Genomic DNA, 22,742 nt, shown 5'->3' with positions numbered 1-22,742 from the left:
AGGGCTCCAAATAGATGTTTCATCCAAGTTGTACTGAACACAAAATCGTTATGATAGTAAAATGTATTCTAAGACACTGCTGTTACCATTTTTTGACATAAATAATGCCATGTTTGCTCATTTCGAAGCTGCTTTGTATGATATACAATATGGTGGCAATTTTTTGCAAAATTTTCTCCTGCTAGGAACGTCTTACAATGTATTTGACCAAATCCTAATTTTAATGAACAGAAGGAAAGGCATTGTCTGACTCCTGCTTATCTAGCACAACTAAACTACAAGTTCTCTTTTTTTTTCAACCTGTATTCAAATAAGCATCTCTTCGATAATTATATTCCTTGAGGTCCTAAACTAATAGGACATGTAACTAGCATTACTAAATCCACTGCTGAAAAACATACATTTGTAGACACAGAAGAAGCAAGACCACACACCTGAAGTATTCTGTGAGTTTTCCTTTTATTGTATTAATAAAGGCCTCACAGCATTGGAAAGGCATAAGGCAGATATGGTTGGAGTCCACTCCCCCCCTCCCCCATTACATTGCTAGGCTGGGTGTACAAATGCTTTACCTCTAACAAAGGTTGCAGACTATTTGTCCACTGAAGTCAAAGAGTGAAATAAAGTGGCAGTAAGAACAGCAATTACAAATGTGTGATTTGTTTTAAAGTTACAGGCTTGTTAAGTTGTTCTGTACATAATCTACAAGGAAGTATGAACATGTCTTGAACTTCAGGAAGAATAGTCTTACATGTCTTGTAAGAAAGTTGTGTAAGGTCTAGAGCAACGAAATGTCCTAAGAAGACAGTTTCATTACTTGTGCTACTACTTTACCTCAACTTTTCATTGAGACTGTGATAATGGTATGGGGAGGGCAAGGCAAAACAAAAACCCAGAAAACACTACCCTTGAAGGAGGGCCTGTCCTGCAAAAAATGGGTTTGACGAAATAACTACATGTTTGTACTGACATTCACTTTTCATCTACAAAGGAGACTTTCCAGAAATAATACTACAAATGAAGTCAAAATATACTAATAACAGTTACAGAATCTAAATGAGTGCAAATCTGAAGTGCATTATACATACAATTGCTAAAACAACTCTTGACAAAAACAAGACATATTGGAATCAATAATACAGTAAATTGGGAGAACTAGTCTCCCTGACATACGCTGAGGCATGTATTGTTGAGAAACAGTGGCCGTGCTACCATACACTACCAACAAATCATAGGCACAAACTGTACAGGTATAAACATAGGCTTCAAATGTGGCTTTCTCTTGGCGGCAAGAGAAGATACAAAGGTACCAAAAGAGAATTATGTCGACCACATATACATGTACAGGAACCAGACAGAAACATTTGTTACACAAAAAAAAATGTTGGCACTAACATTGGGGATCCTCCACTGGTAAAACACTGTCTGACCGTTACATGTCGACAGTGATAGTGTGGGCACGTCATGTACACGTCAAACATACCCACTCCCGAAACAACCGGGCTTGTCTTCTACAATATTACAACAGTTTACTACTGGTATTGCATGCCTGCTTACAAAAAGGCTCTGAGAGAAATGATAGAACACCACCCTTAACTCTTAGCACTCTAACTTACCGGCATTTTATCTTTTCGAGGTGAATGTAGAATGCTAAGAGTTAATACAACAGAATCGAGGTGGTGCCGTTTTGCCAAAGGATGCCACAGAGAAGAAGCAGTTGTATCATCCCCTACATATAGCACTGGTCATTTCACACTTAGGAGCCAATACTGATATTTTGGTAGCTCAAATGTTGACACTAAATTTGTTAAGATCTTAAATTGTCAGCATCTCTGTAAATGTAAAATGTCTAGTGCTACATCTTAGCATGACAAATATTGGCAAAACTTTACAAAAATCAAAAGTTTCTGAACAGAGCAGTGTGTAGCTGGCATTCATGGTTAAAACAAAACCATACAAACTCCTCTGTATTCCTAAAATCATCAATAACAAATAAATTGGCTGGTTTGAGAGAGATATACTAGCTAGTTACATAAATATTAATCTCTTGGTACAAAGGTGAATGGTGTTGCTGAATGCGCTCCTAACTTCACTGCTCTACATTGCTGTTGTGCACTTCTTTCAAGCCCAACAACATTTTAACTCTGAGCTCAAAAGTGCTCAACTTCACAAACTGCCACTACATAGATATCAATACAAAAATTTCTCTTAATTACATGATTTTTTTTTTGCAAAAAGGATTTCCTTTGTACAATAAGCACTGGACGTCTTGCAAGCACTGTTTAGGTAGAGGCTAGTGGCAAAGTCCTTTTCTTGTAAGTTGTAGGGCACACTGAGTAGTGCATAGAACCTACGGCAAATCACTCCTCCGCTTTCTCCATTCTTGACATCAAGAATATGTCTACAACTCCCCAGTCATTCTTGTTCCTATAAGTTCTGTGTATTAAGAAGTCTTGGTACCTCCCTGCTGACAACAAAGCACTTTCTTCTTGGCAATGGTGAATAAGAAACCCTGTTTAACCTTCTACCTGCTGAGACACCCAAACTCCAGTACAAGTTTGGTACCAAAAGGTTACTACAGCAGAGAGAAGGTTAACTGCACACTGGACGGTAAGATATTGTAGAATATGGAGTAAAACAGCCATTTTGCTGGCTTTCATGAAGAAGTAGTCGCAAAAAAGTATTACAGCGGGTGCATATTGTTTCTCAAAATTTTAAAACTTGTTCTTTTGTCAACAGAAAAATCAGGACTCACAGCCTTTTTGTAAGAAAGACTACCAGGTCCTTGTCAAAGATTCTCTACCATACAAAACGTCCAGTCTGGTTTCACATGACGTCCACGAAGAATTCACACGGGTTGCCCATGGCCATGCGGAAGGACTGTCTACTGCCGCTGAGGTCTGCCGGCATGGCCGCTAGCTGGCCAGGTTTTGGAGGGAGGGGGAGGGGGGAGCGGGGGGAGAGGGGGGAGGCTTCTTTCGCTGGGGGCTCGACTTCGCTTGCTGGTGCTGTCGGATTCACTTCCACTTCCGCCTGACTTGTTGCCTCCGTCTCCTTTTGTGCTTCTCTTTCCACTTCGGTTGGATCCGCTGCTTCCTGCGTACAACAACGACAAACGTTAATCCTCGCCACGGTCACGGCGCTGAGAGCAACCTGACACCAGAGATGAATCTTCACTTTTTTCTTAGTCTTAACAAACAGCAAACTCAGTTCTACTGTGACTCAAATCTACATTTAGTGAAACTAAAGACAGGTGCTGTGGTAACTACATATCCTACATTAGTAATAGTACCCAATGCTAGGTGACTTCTATACTAAGCACAGTACATTCTTTCTTTTCAGTGAGATTATTTTTTACTACAAGTTGTGTTTACTATTTGTGGTTTAAAGAGTGTATATGGATGCAAGTAATCATGATGCGTGCTTCGTCTAAAGGCAGCTGTTATGTGATACGAGAAAGTTGTAAGTGAGTCTGCGGCAGCTATGAACTCAGAGCAAAATTAGTTGAACACATGTAAATGTATTGAAAACATGAGAACTTCTATGCCACACAAAACAAAATGCCACTGGGAAAACAGGTCGACAGATGAAGCAAAGAAGCACTAGAAGTGGTAACAACACAATGGACAATTAAAAACAGGGTAAAAGGCAAGAAAACACAAAGAATGTTGCGTACAGAATGGTTGAAACATACAAAAGATGTAGAAACTAAGATTGAGACACACAAAGACACTGATTATGCAGAATGACAAGCATCACCTGACCACAAGACTACTGGGTCAAAGGCGACAATTTCTTAACAAATTCATCTCTGGCTCTTTTGCTTATCTCATTTAGACAGAACTGCCCAATTGTACAGATTTAAAAATTAAAAAAAAATTACGAAATAAAATCAAAGATATGGCTGCCAAGCCTTTTAACATACGGTTGCGTATTCAAAGAACCATCATGCATCAGACACACGATATATATATATATCGTTCAATATGCGAGCGGCCCAATGGTCAGGATACGCATACGTGCGGTCCACCATGCATTACTACTGACCGTGCCAAGCATGCATTAGACAAGGAAAGTGCAAACCATGCAAGTGAGGAAGTTTTCGTACATCATTAGGTTTGAAGGTAACGAAGGTGGGAGTGGGTCTCTTACAACACTGCTCCTCTATAGCATGGGTGCAGACAGAGAGAACAGACGTTATTGTCAGACAGTGCAAGACAAGCATGGTTCTCCCCTCGCTGGGCAAACTGCTGCAACACCCCTCCCTTCATCATGGAACGATCCAACAATGCATCAACTTTGACAACTGAGGTAAAATGGATAGTTCCAAAGTGGGGGTCATGACTACATTTGATTCTGAAAGATCATATTCCATGACCCCCCTTTGGTATACAATGTTGGTTGCATCCTCTGCATTAAATGTGGTACTGTTGGACTACTACACTGCTCCTGGAGGGGTGTGCAGGTCAGAATGCTCAGGTTGTAGGAGATAGTAAAAGATGAGAACAAGTACAAGGCAACAACGCATTCACAAGCGAAAAAAACACGCAACTCTGCGCCATGGAGTAACACAGTCCACACAGTAGTAAGGGGCACAGGGAATCATTCAGTATACTGACAACTTTTTTCTTAAGAGGCAACTTTTTTCAGAAGCTTTTGTAACATTCCATGTCATTTCCATCATATTTGGACTTGTGAATGTAAGCTGTTTATTGTGGAAAATGTTGGCTGCTTTTGTAAAATACGAGCCAGTTTTTGGCTACAAAATAGCAAGCTGACAAGATCTTGGCATGTGTAGACTCTAAATTTCTTTGCACTTTCAAACTCGTACTTGCAAACTTCACAAGGTTTGAATGTATGTCGAAGCACAGTTGGGTTAACTCCTTGTCAAGTCAGGATTTAACACACTGTTGTCATTTTTAAACAGTGTTATTTTGGACGCCCCCGTCACAGACCAACATTTTCCCACTCTGGATAAACAGCTGCAGTCGGCAAACATGCCAGATGCGTGGAGCAAGCGAAAAACGGGGGGAAAAAGAAGGAAGGATTTGCCTGGCAAATAGAGCGACCTGATTCTAGTGAGTGCGAGCCAGTGTCCACCGAGACGCATGTGTCTGTAAGAAACCGGACAAGCCGGGGAAGAGGTTGTCGTTAAAAAGAGAAAAAATCCTTGACAGTTTGCAGTCCCCAAGGCACGGCTGATCCAGGTAGCAATGTTTCCACCAGATGAAGGTTCAACTCACACGTATCGGATGGCCTTTTAAGGAAGGTGGTAGGCTGCTGACACGAAGGCAAGGGAGGCTGGTCAAGAAGGAGTAACATGCTGAGGCAGCTGCTTTATCTTTGAGGACGTAACCATGCTTTGTCATCGACGTCTGAAATTTGGATACCCCTACAGGAAAATTTTCTCTGTGAATGACTTGGGTTTCTACATTTCTTTCCCTCATAAAATGTCTAACACCATCCAGTTGTTGTTATTAGCAAAGCAGAGTGTTTTTGGTTAAAAAAAGGCCCAGCTCCATTAAAAAACCCTCTTCATGCAGTTTTCCTTGCCCTTGTGAGAGAACCACCACCTTCCTTTTAACAGCGCCACTGAAAACACTTCAACCAGAAACCTGGTCCTCTATTTTGCCAGAATAATTCTCAGAATATTTCAGTTTGAATATTTCTTTCAAACTTTAAACTTGCTGAGGAAATGATAGACTACAGCATTTTATTTCAAAGGTAAGAAATCACCATGGGCTTTCCCATACAACAATGCTAATCAAATTCAATGATTTGACACATTTTTCGCTACACCGAAGCCTTACCGGGACTGCCGCTATGCTGGCTTGTCGTTCCTTCCCTGTAGTTTGGAGCGTACGGAGGTGCGTCGATGGAGTACGGCCCGGGCGGGACTGCGTACCCCGCAGTTTTGGGCTGGTAGACACCTGTGTAAGGCAGGTGGCTGCCAGGGATGGGCATGTGGGGACCGACCAACGCCCAGGGTGCCCCGGGAAGGGGAGCCAGAGTGTCCTGGTCAGTTTCACTGCTTCCTTCCCGGTCCTCTAGTGACAAGTTGGCCATGTCTGAAAGGCAGAAATAAAATGAAACTTTCACCATGGTTTCATTCAAATGTATGAAAAAAAATAACTCTTGTTTCCACGATGATCCATACACAGCAACAGTTCTTTTTGTGATTCTTATATGCCTACTTTTATCTAGGAATACTTTGTCAAGTAAGTCACCTATTTCCTCTATGTATAGTTGAAGCTGATACGATGCATGTAGTTATTAGGTCCATCACACGTTTTATTCACAGACCAGGAAAAATCACAGCAAATAATTTTTTCCCAGCATTTCTTAGTACAGAAATGTAGAAAAAAAATAATGGCTGGGCTGAGATGGTCCTTTAACCATCAGCACACTGAAGTACCCATCTGACTAAGCACGTCGGCAGAACGTACTGCACCTGCACGAAACCCTGATTTTTCACGTTTTTTGTTGGATGTTTGGTCAACATAGCATTAGAATTTTTCCTGTTACAGACAATATTTTTCTGACATAACATTTGGAAACTACAGAGGGGATGTTAATGCATTACGGGTTCAAGCAGGTGCATTCTGCCGATGTGCCATCTGACTACAAATTCTCTCATTACGAGATTGAGAAGCAGGGAGAAGTTAACTCCAAACCTACCCCTGTTGACCTGCGAGAGGTCACCGAAGATGTAGTAGCACTGCTCTGAGAAGGTGATTTTGTTGACGGTGTGCCTGATGTAGCCTGCCTTCAGCATCTGAGAGGCATATCTCCTGGCCTCTCTCCGATCATTGAACCCTTCCACATGTGTGTGTAACCAGTCTACTACATCTGAACCTACAGACATACAAAAGTGGGGAAAAATTAATTCACAAAGGCATTTGAAGATGGTTACTACGTAACTGTAGAAGTAGCTTTTTACACAGAACAAATGAAGTGTTGCCAAATGAGGTGCTAGGTTTTACCTGGGTGTGCACAGGTATGGAAAGGAAATAAACATGTTAATCCTGTGCTACTACATGTATTTGTTTACTTCAGGTAGCACAAAGATTTCACATTTTCACACTGATAGAGTTAAAAGTTGCTACTACACATGTAGGGATTTTTTTTCAGAAGCCCAACCTACAAATTATTAAAGATTTCCCCACAAGAAAAGTGAGAGAAGATTGTCTCACCTATGAAGGCATTTGGTATGGTTATTTTCAGCCACATTCTAGAACCACACTCAAAGCTATTTTTTTCAAGTGCTCAACCTATTGTTGAATGTTTCCCCACAAGAAAAGTGAGAGAAGATTGTCTCACCTATGAAGGCGTTTGGTATGGTTATTTTCAGCCACATTTTGGAACCAAACTCAACATTTTTTCAGAAGCTCAACCTACAAACTTTAAAAGATTACCCAGAAGTGACAGAAGATTGTCTCACCTATGAAGGCGTTTGGTATGGTTATTTTCAGCCACATTCTGTCCCGGATGTCCAGTCCTGAGTCTGGCGAGGCCATGACCTTGACGATGGTGGACATGTCCGTGTTGATGGTCAGCGGCATCTCATCGTACCCTGCAGGGACAACAAGTTTTCACGTTAGACAGTCCAACCACACTCAACTCTTTTTTTCCGATTTTTAAAAAGAATTCCCGAATATTAACTCACCTATGAAGGCATTTGGTATTGGTATGGTTATTTTCAGCCACATTCTATTAAATATCATATTACCAGAGTTCTTATTTACATTCATTTTTTGAGGATTAGGCAGAAAATAAGAAGTTACTTCCCAAAGCCCCCTCCCCACACAATTTGACACAAATAAATTAACATCAACAAAAAACAAGGTACATTTGTAGTAACAACAATGAAGAGAAAAGAAAGAAGTACATAAAAAAAATGGTGTCACTAGAGTTGCACCATAAAGTTATACCAACATGGGTCAATAATACATTGCTTCATTTATGCTGCTTCCAAGCTGACCAGAGTAGACTTTCTACTGATGATAAACAACAACTTGTTGTTCCAGAGATATCTCAATGCCCCCCTCCCCATCCCTACCTCCAATGGTAGCCTCTGTAGTTTCCACTGAAAACTCAGCTCCCATTATCCAACCCTCAGTACCATTTCTGGAAACCCAGGCTTTGCCTTGCTCTCCTAATATGCTGCTGCACACTCATCTATGCACCCAAAGTTGCATTTGTAACAGCAGAAGTTGGCAGTACGAGGGTTAAAAATCTGCTCACGATCCAGTTTACAGACTATCCGAAGTACGATCATGGTGGTAAACTTTAGTCCATAGCTATCCAAGCCTGGTCCTTCTTCTCCTGCTTCTTTTTGGAGCTAAGACTTTTCAAGTGACAGCTCAAGAATGCCTGGAATGGGACGTGTTTGCTCGTTTGCTTAGAAGACTGCCAATCAACGCACGCGGGATGAACACTGTATGGAAGATCCCAAACCTTCTCGGGAAACCAGAATTACAACCTTCCTGCAACTTTTTCAGCCAAAATGACAGTACCTTGATACCAGTAATCAAAAATACGTCAGAATGTAGGAGACACTGGGTAGTTGGTTGCCTATCAGATTTTGGTTTCTTCACACCTGATTGAAGCCTTGTGAGAGTCCAAACCTTCTCGGAAAACCAGAATTAAAACCTTCTCGCAACTTCATTTGGTTTCAGCCAAAATGATGGTACGATCATACAAATATGTCAGAATATTATTAATGTAGAGAACACTGGGTAGTTGGTTGCTTGTAAGGTTCCGGTTACTTCACACCAGATCTAAGCCTTGTAAGAGTCCAAACCTTCTCGGAAAACCAAAATTGAAACCTTCCCACAACTTCTACATTTGGTTTCAGCTAAAATGACAGTACGATCATACAAATATGTCAGAATGTAGAGAACACTGGGTACTTGGTTGCCTGTAAGGATCCGGTTTCTTCACACCAGATCGAAGCCTTGTAAGAGTCCAAACATTCTCGGAAAACGAGAATTGAAACCTTCTTGCAACTTCATTTGGTTTCAGCCAAAATGACTGTACAATCGTCCAAATAAGAGAGAATGTAGAGAACACTGGGTAGTTGGTTGCCTGTAAGATTCTGGTTTCTTCACACCAGATCGAAGCCTTGTAAGAGTCCAAACCTTCTCGGAAAACCAAAATTGAAACCTTCTCACAAGTTCTTCAATTGGTTTCTGCCAAAATGATGGTACGATCATACAAATATGTCAGAATGTAGAGAACACTGGGTGGTTGGTTGCCTGTAAGATTCCGGTTTCTTCACACCAGATCTAAGCCTTGTGAGAGTCCATAAAAGTCCAGATTGTGGGATCGGCGACTTCCTGTGAAGAAGGCTTGAGTAACCACAGTGCTGGATCCCCTGCTAAGTTATGTGCAGCAAAGACAAACAGACATGACCCTAAGGAAACAACAGAGGTGAGGAACCTCCCTAAACACCAAGACGACACCACAAGAACGTCTTAGAGAGGATTGTCAGCTTGAAGTTCAAACTCAAGGAACAACATGCTAGATATCAATCTGGTAACACAACTTTCCCCTACATTAAAGTTGAATAGGCAATAGACATTACTCATCACCATCGTAACTGATTGTACAAAATTTCTTGGAAATGCTTTTACGTTTCACGAGGCTTGGATACCCTTTCCTTTCAAGAAAAATCGTGGACAAATATCTGGCTCTATTTTTCAACATAATACACACACATGGGCTTTAGGTCTTTAGTTGCAGTCAGTCATGTATAACCAATCTAATCCAAGACAATTCACTTGTAGACAAAGGGGCAACTCGTCAATTAGTTTTTCACACCTTTCCCAACAATTAACGATTCATTACAAGGTGCTAATAGTAATTTCCCCCACCCACTCCTGTATAAATGAGCCAAAGACAACACCTCAGAAAATGAGGTAGTCAGCGACAAAAGAAACTGCCCCTCCCCTCTCATTACGAGTGTACAATAGGGGCATATTTTCCTCTAAACTTGTATAAACTGTCTAGTGTGCAGGTATCTTCAATATACATTTTGACCCCTCCCAATGTCACAACTGATTGAATGTGGGTCTTGTGGACACCCAACAACACTGCTTGAAAACCTAGCTCTTCTTTTTCTGTTTAAAGTTAAACAATTATTCTGCCAATGCTAACTCAAACTCACTTCAATCGAACTTACAATGACCACAATAAAATTATTTGTGACCTAAAATTGTCAAAATCATATTTTAGAGACTGGAACTCCCCAAACATGACCAGCTTCTATACTGTAATTGTCAGACTGTTTATGTCACCGAAGACTGCACCAAAGAATGATCTCTATAAACACATCCACAGCTGCAGACATGGGCTGTGCCTAAGTACTTGCTTACACAGAAATAGGTTCTACCTCACTTGGTTTGTCCAGTAACTACTTAAACGTTACAACCCAAACACTAAACAACTACACATCAGACAGGAGTTTGGACAGAGGCCTACCTTTGCAAAGCATCTTCCCATGAAACCGTAACGCTTAGAGTAACCCGCGGGCGACCATCTGAGGAAGAGACTCCCAGCGATGCTCATTCATGTGCAAATTGACAAGTATTTGTCTAATCCTCCTGTACAAGACCACAGGGCCCCCGTGTATGGGAGAACAGTTTTCTTACCTTTGTGTGCGCCCCTTGTGAGGTGACCTGCTCGCCCCATGGGAACAAAACACCCCTATCAGGTGGGCACACGGATTATGGGGGAGGGGGGCAGGGCAACAGTGGGCCAGTCATGAGGGACCAGGTGTGGCCCTTTAAAAACCTAGATGTACAGCCCCACCATAGACTTTTGAAGTGGAGAGGGCACAGTACTGCTGCTAGTCAAGGGACTATGTGTGCTACTTTCAACTCTGATGCAGAACCTAACCACTGATTTCTGAGGAGTACAGAGAGTTATTTGCACAGGGCTCAAAATACTGGGTGCATATGCATTTCAATGCAGGTAAAATTGGAGCTGTGTAGGTACTTCTGATATCTACCTACACCTAACTGACACTGGTACTGAGTGGTACATGGGTTTATAGATACGTGTAGGTGTATTCTGAGTTTTATTTGCTGTACTGACTATTACCAACTACGAAATATAAAAGAAATGATTGCAAAGGTTTTGAACATTATTTTCAGTATGATCCATACTTCTCAAAGTCTGAGTGGTACAGATAAACTTGTCTGGTGCAGGTAATTATGGGTTCACCACAAAGTGGTGAAACCATATTGCTTTTTCTCATGATTCTCCTCCTTCTTCTTCTCCTCCTGCCATTTCTTTAAATGGATTCAGCTTCTTCATTTTAGGGCCTAAGGTCCTGAAATTTGGTATGGAGGTACAGTGGGCAAATACCCCTAGGCGTTTTTTAAATTTTTGTGATACAAGCTTTTACAATCGTTTTATTTGCTTTTTTAGCGGTCCCCATAGGAAAGTACTGTGCGGGGGCGTACGCGCGTGACGTAATAAGAAAGAAATTCGGCGGCATGCCCATATATGGGCATGCAAGCATGAACCTGACGCAGCCTAATCTTTTCTTCTTGCTGATTGGCTGTTGGATTTGATTGGATTAACTCAATTAACACCTGTTCAAAGCCATTCCATTTTGACAGTATGAACTCAAGTGTTTTGGTAGGTACAGCACAGGCCACGAAATACGCATCAATTTTCGAGGGACGTTCTGCGGGAGAGTGCAGGACGCTGTGCGGGACTTCCCTCGGGAGAGTGCGGGACGTCCTCCGGGAGAGTGCGATACGTTCTGCGGGAGAGTGCGGTACGTCCAGCGGGAGAGTGCGGTACGTTCTGCGGGAGCCAGACATTTTGCTCTTCTCTGTTGGAACAACGCAAGTTGGAGGTCAATGACCTGCGCCCGGCGTGTAAACAAGATTGGACAGGGAGCGGCTGTAATATCAAAGGAGCCGGCGGCTTCTGCTAGCCGGGTTGATAGTTAAGTAACATCAAGGTGGTTCAAAAGCAAACCTGATAAAGAAGGAAACCCCGTAGTTAATAGTTGAAAGTCTTGGTGGCTTGAGGCGATCGATACCGCCATGCTGTTTACTTTTTATGACATACAATGCAGTGAGTGATGTGTATCGCACCGAGTTAGCTCGGTTGGAAACGCGCAAGGCGGCAATCCCAGGCATTGCAAGTTCGAACCCAGTGCAGTCGGACATAAATATTTTTAGCAATTTAACATTTTTAACAATTTTATAATTTTTAACAATTTTATCAGTTTTAACGATTTTAACAATTCTGCATTTTAACAATTTCAACATTTTTTTTATTTTCGTTGTTTTGCTTTTAACATTCAAAAACTGATTGTTCTTACTCAAGAATGTCAATAACTTAGAATGTTAGTCTTTTGTGTTTTTCCAACATACAAACTAAAATCACTTTGATGTTGTCACAAAAGTATTGAGCTGACAAGAGAGAAGGAGTACGGTACTCTGCCAGTGTGAAGAATCTACAGAGGTATTACCAGTCACTAGTAGCAAGAGATAGACCACATTGAATAATGACGATGAGGACGAATCATATGAAGTACTATCATAGCTAGTACAGAAATTCTACTGCTTTACTTTACTTTCTTTCACTCTGTACATGCAATTAGCTCACTGGCATGATTTTAAAAATAAAGGTTATGATAATCATATTATATGTATAGCTTATTCAATGTATGGCTTCATAGTTTATGTGATTGTTAATAACACCTGCACAGAGCATTTCCATACTGACAGTATATGTCTTTATTCAAGTGTTTTGGTAGGTATTTTCAAGCTTTTCTGCTCCAGCATTGGAATGCGGGGCATTGAACGTTTTTTTTTTATTTTTAAAATCAACAGTTTGCATTATGCAATTAAAAATCCTAACCAATAAAGTAGGGAATAGCTATCCAACTGTTGTTTTAGTTGTATGTTACTTCATATTATAGTTATATCAATGTAAATCATTGTTTTCCCTTGTGTTTCTCATTCTTTCCCTGCCATGTCGTAAAATGTGGTGAACCCATCGCTGTATTTGCTCCAAAGCAAATATTGGCCTTTCTAGTTTTCAATGTTACCTGTACCAATGCAGAAAAAAAAAGTATTTTGAGCCCTGTCACATCAGCAGGTGTGAGCTGTTCAGAACTATACCACAGACTGCATGAGAGGCAGGCCCACGGCCCAGTGACAGGGCCAGGCAGTCTCACATCACTAGCAGCCTAGAAACTGTTTATTCCCAAGTACTTTGACCTGACCCTGAAGTGGCGCTAAGACTGGAGAAAAGAAGACTTTCTCCCGCTCTCACTGACAAAGGGTAACTCCACGGATTTCCCAGCACGCTGAGAATCAAAAACCACAAGGGCTGCTCAACAATCCAGCATTTAATAAGTCCACTCCTGCTGCGTTTAGCAACGTGAAAACTGGAGAAAAGCAGACTTTCTCCCACTCTTACTGACAAAGGGTAACTCCACGGATTTCCCAGCACGCTGAGAACTCAAAAACCACAAGGGCTGCCCTACAATCCAGCATTTAATAAGTCCACTCCTGCTGTGTTTTAAGAGCAAGGTGACAAAAAGACTATGGACAGCTAGTAGACTCTCATTCAGTTTTCCATGCACAACACTTGCTGATGGTTCTACAGTCAGACACCACAACACCACTTTTTTTGCTAAATATCGGTGGGAAGCTTAAGGATTTTGGTTGTGATGATCTAATTAAAAAAAAGCAGACTTAAAATATACATCCTTCTCATCTCTTTTGACAGCTCATTTTGTCAGCTCTTACTTTTTTTTAGACATCTCAATGTGGCATATAAAACAAAGCAATACTGCGAAAACATTTTAGCTCGAAGCTTCAAGTTGTAATATTTCGCATATGTGAATACTCTAGTTTGAGACTGTCAGGGATGTCAAATTAATTAAAATTTTTGTCTGACATGAGCAACATAATTCTCCCAACTGCCATAGGGTTGGGCAACGGAGGAAACTCTGATTCTAAACATTTGCTGGCATGACACAAGTCTTGAATTAGAGCAGTGTTCCAGCCAGCCTGAATTTTTTTCATGCTCCCCTAAGAAAGTTTTGAAATCTTGACCCTCTGAAATGCTATTTCCTGCATTTTGAGGGGCAAATTTTGCTGGACAGATAGATTTTAAGTTTAGTTTAATCATCTCTGTCTATATCTTCACACCCCGATTTTTGTCTGTTAAAGACAATGGATTGGGAAAAAGTTTTGTCCACCATGAGTGGCAAAGTCGAATCAAGGATGTTCTATAGGATGTCCTTGGTCGAATGTAGGGGCATGCCCCGGTGTGCAATGATCCAAATACTTATCTGATTATTCAGTACGGACTCCAGGAAGAGTAGTGTGAAATTCACACTAATGGAGATCTTAAACAAACAAACAAAAAAACAAACAAATGCCATCCTAAAGACTTACTTTCCGACTCCGGGATGGAAGAGGTGATGGAGGATGATGTTGATGTCATCGTGCTCATGGAGGGACTGATGGCAGGACGCCCACCCGGGTAGTCTTCTGTAGAAAACAACATGCAACAGGGTCATGTAGGGGAAATTTGTGGATGTGAAATTATTAGTGCAGTAAAGACACACTATCAGGGTTCTTGTTTAAGTCGATGAAGCTCCAATCAGTCAGACACTCACAGAAAAATATCATAGTATGATATAGAGTAGAAAAAAAGCCAGTTTTAACTTTATACTTACCATTTGTCAAAAATAATGTAGCATGAAAGGAGAACAAACGTTTTTTTTAAATATCAAGTTTAACAAGTTTTACATCTAATATCTGTGTCCATAATATCACCAGGGTCCATAATATCACCACCTTGAGAAATAGTGTGCTTAAAGATATTTTTACTGCGACACTATTTCTAAAGGTGGCGATATTATGGACCCTGGTGATATTATGGACACAGATGTTATGTCAAACACAATCATTAATCTTATGAACCTAGAGCCTAACCTTACAAAACCAAAAAAGATTGCCTCAATCCATATTTGTTTTCCATGATAACTTGTAAAAGACAAAATGAAATGAATGAAAGAAAAAAAAACAGTAAAATCTAAAGACCACTTTGGAGACACAGCATCATACACATCACAATTGCAAAACCAACAGAAGTTTAAATCTATCACCAAACATCTGCAGTCCTCACGCCTTCCTATCAGTACAAGTTCTTAGACTATCAAACAGTTAGGCAAAGGAGAGAAGTTAGGGAAAGATGACAAGACTGTTCTCAGAAAGTAGTATGATAAGGTCAGAGTTCCCCAGGGGTTCTGTTGTTAGAGAGGAGAAGACTGGCAAAGTTTCTGTGCGTACAAAGACGTAACTAAACAACACCCGTTTTTGTCTGCAATGTTTTGATCATAAGGGTGAGGCCACACCGACTTAATTTTATGGATGACATACTCAGAAGACTCCCAAACTAGTGCGCGCAGGCAAACAAAAAAAAATCCGGCCAAAAATAAAAATGCTACTAAACCACAGGAATACAAACCTGGTATTGTGAATTTGCGGCAGTACTTAGCGACGTATACGACAAGCCGGCATATGGGTCAATTTATGAATTGGCACTGAAGCTTCAGTATAGCCTGGGTGCCATCCTCAAGAGTATACCATCGACTCCGTATTGTCGCTAACTACCATGGACTACCCAGGCCTATAGCCTCAGAGCCTCGGAGGACGTGATCTTTTTTTTTTAAAAGAGGGGAAAATCAATGCGAGTGCAGATGTCATCCATAAAATTAAGTCAGTGTGGCCTGATGATAAATAATAGTGTAACCCTTGTATTGTTTTGGACTCTTCTACACACCACTTTGCAACTCAGGCCAACAGACACTTGGAAACTAGTAAGGGACTGCAGAGGTGAGTCCACCTCTATTTTGAGAATGGTATGTTCCATCTGAGTAGATTTGTGACATAATGGAACTCGCTATTCGTCATGTAGGGGTGGCTGTGAAAGAATCAGCCTCATTTGAATGTTTTGATAACACTCGAACATACTGTGACATATTTCAGTTGGTATACCACAGTTTGTATACGTCTTCTAACGCAGCCAATCTTTGCCCCAAATTGGGTGGTGGTGTGAAAGTTACGTCTCGTACGTACGTACCAGCCCGGCACGAGTCATACGTCAATGATCGATGGGGACCAATGCTGATTTGTGTGTGGCAACACAGACAGTTACACTGAGTCTGAAACAGGGCGGGCAACTGTTTTTGGACTTTAGGTGTACCGTAGTAACAGGAACCGGCTGGAAGAACAAGAGAAGGCAAGCAGAGAGGGGGGAGACATCGAAAAGTGAGATCTACAAAAAGTATCCTAATGGGATAGAGATGGATCAGGCACTAGTTTGAAGAACTACATGTACTTGGAAACAGAACAGCTTTGACTACCATGAAACTACTCAAGTCTTGATTGAAAGAATAGAAGTTAAAAATGTACATGGGGGAGGGGTACTATGGTTCGGCAAATGGTTTTAATGTAGCCAAGATATTGAGTCCAAACCACCACTTCACTACTCTGTATGACCACCCCCTCTGCCAAGTTCAGTTATCCAAAACTCTGGAATCTGTACTACAAATTGGAACAAACCACTCAAACTAGTTGGTAGGAACAGGCTTGTTTTTAGCTTTTGGTGTTTTACTACTTTCAAAGGGAGTAGCCACACGCTAGGTGACAAAAAAAAAAGATGAAGAAAAAGCTGCACCAACACACGGACATGGAGCTTGGGAATGAGAGTACTTACGCCTCATAGCAGCCGTATGAGACACCCATGCAGCAGGGTCTATCGGCCTTATGGGTTCCGCTGCTGGGAAAATGATAACGCGTGTAAAGCCACAGTTTTATATGAGTACTACATGTCAACTGGCAAGTCAACAGGCTGGCCACGGAACACTGCGCGCTGACAAGGATTGAATGTTTCTTTTGGCTTGAAGTTTTTTTGGCAACACCACAGGGGTGAGCCATTTTTCTTGTCTAATCAGTGGGTCAGAAATGTTCCATACAGGGTATAGAGGATTTATGAAGTGTGCCTTCTAGGCAGATGCGTTCCACATTTTGATAGTCTTTCATGTAGAGAATGTCAAAATGCTGGAACACATTTTTTAAACCTTTATTACAGCACACAAATGCACACAGCCTGCTCCATGGAGCCACTGACTTCCCTTGTTGTGAGTGTGTCCAAAACTTACGTGTCAAAGCTGCAGTGTGAGTAATCCAAGCGGCAGGGTCTAAAGGTCTGACTGGCTCCGCTACGGATTCAACGAAAACAACATGACCATCTGTACATGTCATCCCTGGCTGTAGATTTTCCCCACCAAGTTACAGTCACATTATTTTCCAAAAACTACAACAGCAAGATTTGAATTAGTCTTGGACAAGCATTGGTTTTGGAGATTGTTCAAATGTCAAGGATCAGTAACGTTATAGATTTCAAAGATTTGATTGGTTATCATTCAAATTCAATGATCATGCCATTTTCAAACTTTCAAGAATGGTCATTTCAAAATTCTAACTTCGCCATCTTTTAAAAATTCAGTGGGTCATCATTTTCTAAATTCTAAAGATTGATTTGTGAATTTGTGAATGTTAAAGATCAAGTTGTGTTGGAGCATTGATTGGTGGATGATGGTGACATGTGTGTAATACTTACATCTCGGTATTGTGAAGTATCCTCTTGGTTCAGGATTCCAACATTTGGCAACCACTAGTTTGATAGGACTGAAAAACAAAGTAACAACAATTTAATTCTTGAGGATTCTTTCGTAATTTTGTAAGATTGTGTACTTGGTATAAAGAAACATGTACACCAAAATTCATCCTGTCCTTTTCTCACCTTCTGTATTACATCACAGCAGCAAATGACAGACAGCAGAAAGAAAGTGAGATAGAAACAATTCATCACCTTAGAAATATGAACAATATAACAACTAGTAGCCTAGTTTGAATGAAAGCTCATCTGTGTTGGTAGAATCCATAGCTATAGAGTTCAAGCTTTGTTACAACACAAGAAGGAAACTCAACATAAATTTTTGGTCAATCTTGTCAACCTTCGTTACATTTTTTTTTTATTTTGTTGAAATTGCAACAACGCAATACACGCGGAGCAGAGGCAGCTGTTGCTGGTGTTTTGTCCCGCACATAGAAACGGATACCGGACAGACAATACTAATTTTCACTTGTATGGTGGGGAAAGTCGTGTTAAGTGCCTTTTTCCAAGGGCACAAGATCGGTGGCATGTCAGGACTCGAACCTGGACCTCTTGATTCCGAGTCGCGCACGCTGCCATTGCGCCACGCGACCCCACGACTTTTGTCAGAGGTATGATGCACTCATTGATTCTCCAGAATGAGTTTCCTTCTTGTGTTAGAACAAAGCCTAGTTTGATTTTCTCCTGTTGGAAACTCGAGGTTTGTCTTACCCTGGTTTATGTACAATCTCGCGTAATACCCTGACAGCGTCGTCGTTGCTCATGTTTTCAAAGTTGACGTCGTTGACCTGAAGAAGCATGTCTCCTGGCTCGATCCGCCCATCTAATGCAACAGCTCCTCTGCAAAAATCAAAGTCAAACTTTCATGACTTCCATCACAGAATGCAATAGCACGTCGGCAGAACATACTGCAACTGCATAAAAATTTTCATGGTTTTCGTTGGACGTTTGGTCAACGTTGTATCAAAATTTTGCCTGTTGCAGATGATATCTTATCCTAACATTTGAAAACTACAGACAAGACGTCAACCGTATATACGCAAATACGTCCTTATATGAGACGTTCTGCTGAAATGCTATGCACAATACACTATGATTTTCGCGCAGGTGCAGTATGTTCTGCCAACATGCTGAATGCAATGAGCATAAGCATACCTAGAACTACTCTGGGAAAGTACAAGCATCTGTAGTGCAAAAAAATGCCTTCCTTGCTGTATAAAAGTACAAGCGTGTACATGTACTTTAAGTACATCAACTTGCATGTACATGTAGTATATACCTAAATGTATAACTGAATGCAAGCATACTGGGGCCAACTGAAATTCATCTTTCATGGTACACATTAGAGATATTCAACTACAAGTGGAGAAAGCAACCAGCATGCATCGCAAACTACCAAACTGACAACTGCAAGGTCTCCTATTTCATGGCTTAATTGACACTGCACCCTAAAGTCTGTGTTTAGAGTATTGGGTGCCACTGCCTGTCAGCGGGCTTAACATTTATGTCAAGAGTCTCACCCTCAGGTATTAATCACTACATCTTAGGTTACAAGAATGCTCCCTGCAACTTGAGGGAAAGTGAGAAAAACAGACTGTAAGGAAAACAAATGGCAGGGCTCGAAATACATTTTTGGGAATAGGTGCACTGGTGCACCGAACCTAAAATATTATTAGGTGCACAAAAAGTTTTTTGGGTGCACCATATATATATTTAAAAAAAACTATTTACAGATCCTACTTCTCCTCTTCTGAGCTTGAATCTGAAATGGGAGCTAACTTCAAATTCTTACACAAGTAGTACAAGAAAGATTTGATTATTTTTCTGACACTTAGATGCCAAGAATATCCTGAATATACATTTATTATGTACCAAAATATCTGCAAAAAAAAATGGGTGCACAGCTCCAATTTTGGGTGCACTAAGGTGCACATGCACCCAGTATTTCGAGCCCTGAACGGCATCCCTTACTTACCCCTTCATGACCGAGCCGACATAAATTCCGCCGTCCTTGCCATCTCCCACTATACTGATACCCAGGAAATTTACATTATCTGTGGAGAGGGGAGAGAGAAGAGGGAGAAATTATGGTCAGCTGGCACGGCATACATCAAGACACAGGAAGCTGTAAAGACCGACCCGATATCCGGATGTCTGTCCACAGGACATTCGGAAATACTAGGAATTTGTGCATGACTTCTCACAATAAGCATTCAGAAAGACACTATTTTATGTGGACTTTTTTGTCGAATCCCCGTTTGTATAATTGAACGATACTTGGGTACGGTCAAATTTGACACTTCCGACAGGATTCGTTTTCATGTATCAAAGGCAAAAACGAAAAGACTTTAAACCCTTGCAGAGATTGTATCTTCATAAACAGATATCGAGTGATCTTGTTTTGAAGGAAAAGCAGATTTGGTAGTGATCACATCTGGTTTACTGCTTTTTACATTAAGGAACAGCAAACATTTTTTTTTGACATTCGACAAAGTCTGGTTAAAAAATCACATGATGTGACTTGGTTTGACACAAAAGCTTTTAAAATTGTTTATCATGCATAATTTCTACATCGCATTTGTCAAAACAGTGGCTTTTGTGTGATCTTGTACATGTCGGTACAGGGTATGGTAAACCATGTGCATTGACAGCTGGTTTCAAGGCAAAGCCAACATGTCTTGACTTTCAGAGCGAAGTTAAACCTTACATTCTGGCACACCAAGAATCCACAAGACAAACAAACAATCTGTCACGCCCAAGGTTGTTCAGTGATAACAAACCACTGAAAAATCATGGACACAAGAACATGCCAAGGACAAATACAGCGATGTTTCTTTCAACTGGGAACGACAACTGCAGACAAATGGCAAGAAATTTTACACTAATGGAATGTTTTACAGATTCTAATGAGTTCAATCACAGACAAGGATCATGATAGAATGAATTTCTTTTTTTTTTAGGTTTTATTGCAACAGATATTAACTCTAATGACAAATACGGCCATGTTTTTTTTTCAACTGGGAACGACAACTGCAGACAAATGGCAAGTAATTTTACACTGATGGGATGTTTTACAGATTCTGATGAGTTCAATCACAGACAAGGATCATGCTTGATAAATTGTTGCAAAATCTTTTTTTTCAGGTTTTATTGCAAAATATTAACTCCAACGACAAATATGGCCATGTTTTTTTTCAACTGGGAATGACAGACAAGGATCATGCTTGATAAATTGTTGCAACATCTTTTTTTTTTCAAGTCGTATTGCCACAGATATTTGGAAACAGCAGATACTACCACAGAAGCAATAGGTAAAGATGAAGGGAGCAAGAGAAATGAAATGAATGCTTCTAAGAGTGCTTACCTGACCCTGGAATAGGAGGATGCAATTAGATGAAGAAACAGCATTCAGAAAACTGTCTCAGAATGCAATGCTAACTACCCGAGTGGTACTCATAAATTAAACTTTCCTCAAAAAAGATGAAAGTTCCAACCAATGAATAAATAACGATTGAAATCTTTTGTAATTTTTGGTGCAAACTGCAGAAGTCAAATTGTTCGTAGATTGAGTTAAATTAAAATGATTGTACATGTATCTTTGTCAAGGAAAGTTCCCACTCAGATCTACCACGTACAAAGGAAGTATGAGAGTAAGAAGTAGGAATTCAGCTCAATTAGCTGTGACTACATGTAACGTCTGTGTCACCAGGGTCCATAATATCGCCACCTTGAGAAACAGTGTGCTTAAAGATATTTTTATTGCAACATACATTGTACTTTTGGTATGCACTCCTTCACACATCAAAAGTACATACCTAGGGTATGCTGCAGTAAAAATATCTTTAAGCACACTATTTCTCAAGGTGGCGATATTATGGACCCTGGTGATATTATGGACACAGATGTTACATATACTAGATGTACTAGCGCCAAACTTTCAGTTTCCACAGAAGTTAAATTGTTGTTAATCTTCAAGGCAAGAAGATAAAGTTGAAAGAGGCTATCATTAGTTGGTACTTACCCATATTTAAAGTTACTGTGATAATATTTAACGACATTGTGGAATCTGTTATACTGCTGAAGGAGGAAGACTGAAAAACACAAAAACAAGAAAACAGGTGTCATGGGCAATTCTACAATAAACATAATTTACATGTAATAAGCTGACAAAATCAAGTATTCTACACTATGTTTTAGAATGCCATGTATGAAATTAAAAGTCATAAAGAGTGCACTTTTTTTCTTGATATCAATTTGTTGTTAAGTATAATATCTATCTACAAATAAATACAAGACACAAGACAATTTATTAAAGGAGTAAGAAAAATATGGAAACCTGGAAATGAAACAACTAAAAGCCTACTACATATTGTGAGAAAGTGTAAGAATAATGCAGAAGGGCACAAAATCTTTTTTTAAAACAAACACTTATTAGAGGTGGACAAGAACTCACTGATTCCAGCAATGGCCAACCAGTCAAACCATTTTGTAACTTGTTTTATCATCAAATAACAGAAAAGCGTCCATGTAAAAAATTGCAAATTTGGCAAGATGATAATATGGCAGTTGTAATCATTTCATGCTACACAGTCAGTCACTTTCTTTGGTATTTTTTCGAAGCACAAACAGTAAGTATCTCCCCAAATTTTGACAAATACAAATTAAATTGCAGTTGTGAATAGCCTGGATGCCAGCCCACAGCACTGGGCTCAAACAAAGTTATCCAGTGTTTTTTGGCCTAGTGTGCTGTTGGTCTGGCATCCAGGCTAGGTTGTGAAGGAAAATAATTCGACTATGACTGGCTGGGCATGTGTTGGAATGAAGGACACACAAGTTGGCTACTGATAAAAAATGTAACCACCTCGGCTAGATCCACGTCCTGCGCTCCGTTCTGCAGTCATTAGTCATGTGGAAGAACACAGTTCTCAGTTAAAAAATCGTAGTACGCTTCTCAGTGGCAAATGTTTAGATCTTGGCACATTTCTCAGTTAAAAAATCATAGTACGCTTCTCAGT

General features: G+C 40.4%; 1 protein-coding gene across 8 annotated transcripts in view; it reads right to left on the bottom strand.

Moving 5' to 3' along the window:
• Window positions 1-451: 451 nt before the first annotated feature.
• Window positions 452-22,742, bottom strand: part of LOC109480017 (segment polarity protein dishevelled homolog DVL-3-like) — a 56,334-nt gene continuing 34,043 nt past the window's right edge. For 2 of the 8 annotated variants that reach the window (XM_019782146.1, XM_019782148.1), the window contains exons 8-19: window positions 22,589-22,618; window positions 21,749-21,818; window positions 19,703-19,781; window positions 18,439-18,567; window positions 17,671-17,738; window positions 16,765-16,827; window positions 14,436-14,531; window positions 7,442-7,573; window positions 6,679-6,855; window positions 5,811-6,068; window positions 4,109-4,164; window positions 452-3,096 (exon numbers count right to left, since the gene is read on the bottom strand). In XM_019782146.1, coding sequence (XP_019637705.1) covers window positions 2,827-3,096; window positions 4,109-4,164; window positions 5,811-6,068; window positions 6,679-6,855; window positions 7,442-7,573; window positions 14,436-14,531; window positions 16,765-16,827; window positions 17,671-17,738; window positions 18,439-18,567; window positions 19,703-19,781; window positions 21,749-21,818; window positions 22,589-22,618 — 1,428 coding nt within the window. In that variant the 3' untranslated portion in view covers window positions 452-2,826. Of the gene's footprint in view, window positions 3,097-4,108; window positions 4,165-5,810; window positions 6,069-6,678; window positions 6,856-7,441; window positions 7,574-14,435; window positions 14,532-16,764; window positions 16,828-17,209; window positions 17,270-17,670; window positions 17,739-18,438; window positions 18,568-19,702; window positions 19,782-21,748; window positions 21,819-22,588; window positions 22,619-22,742 lie in introns of all 8 variants that reach the window. The other 6 variants (XM_019782150.1, XM_019782151.1, XM_019782147.1 and 3 more) reach the window with 5 other exon arrangements.

The sequence above is a fragment of the Branchiostoma belcheri genome, unplaced genomic scaffold (assembly GCF_001625305.1).
Source record: "Branchiostoma belcheri isolate BF01 breed outbred unplaced genomic scaffold, Haploidv18h27 scaffold5, whole genome shotgun sequence".
In the NCBI taxonomy this organism is placed as follows: Eukaryota; Metazoa; Chordata; class Leptocardii; order Amphioxiformes; family Branchiostomatidae; genus Branchiostoma; species Branchiostoma belcheri.
Note: the sequence above shows the minus strand (reverse complement) of the source record. Positions and strands in the feature narration are given on the sequence as shown.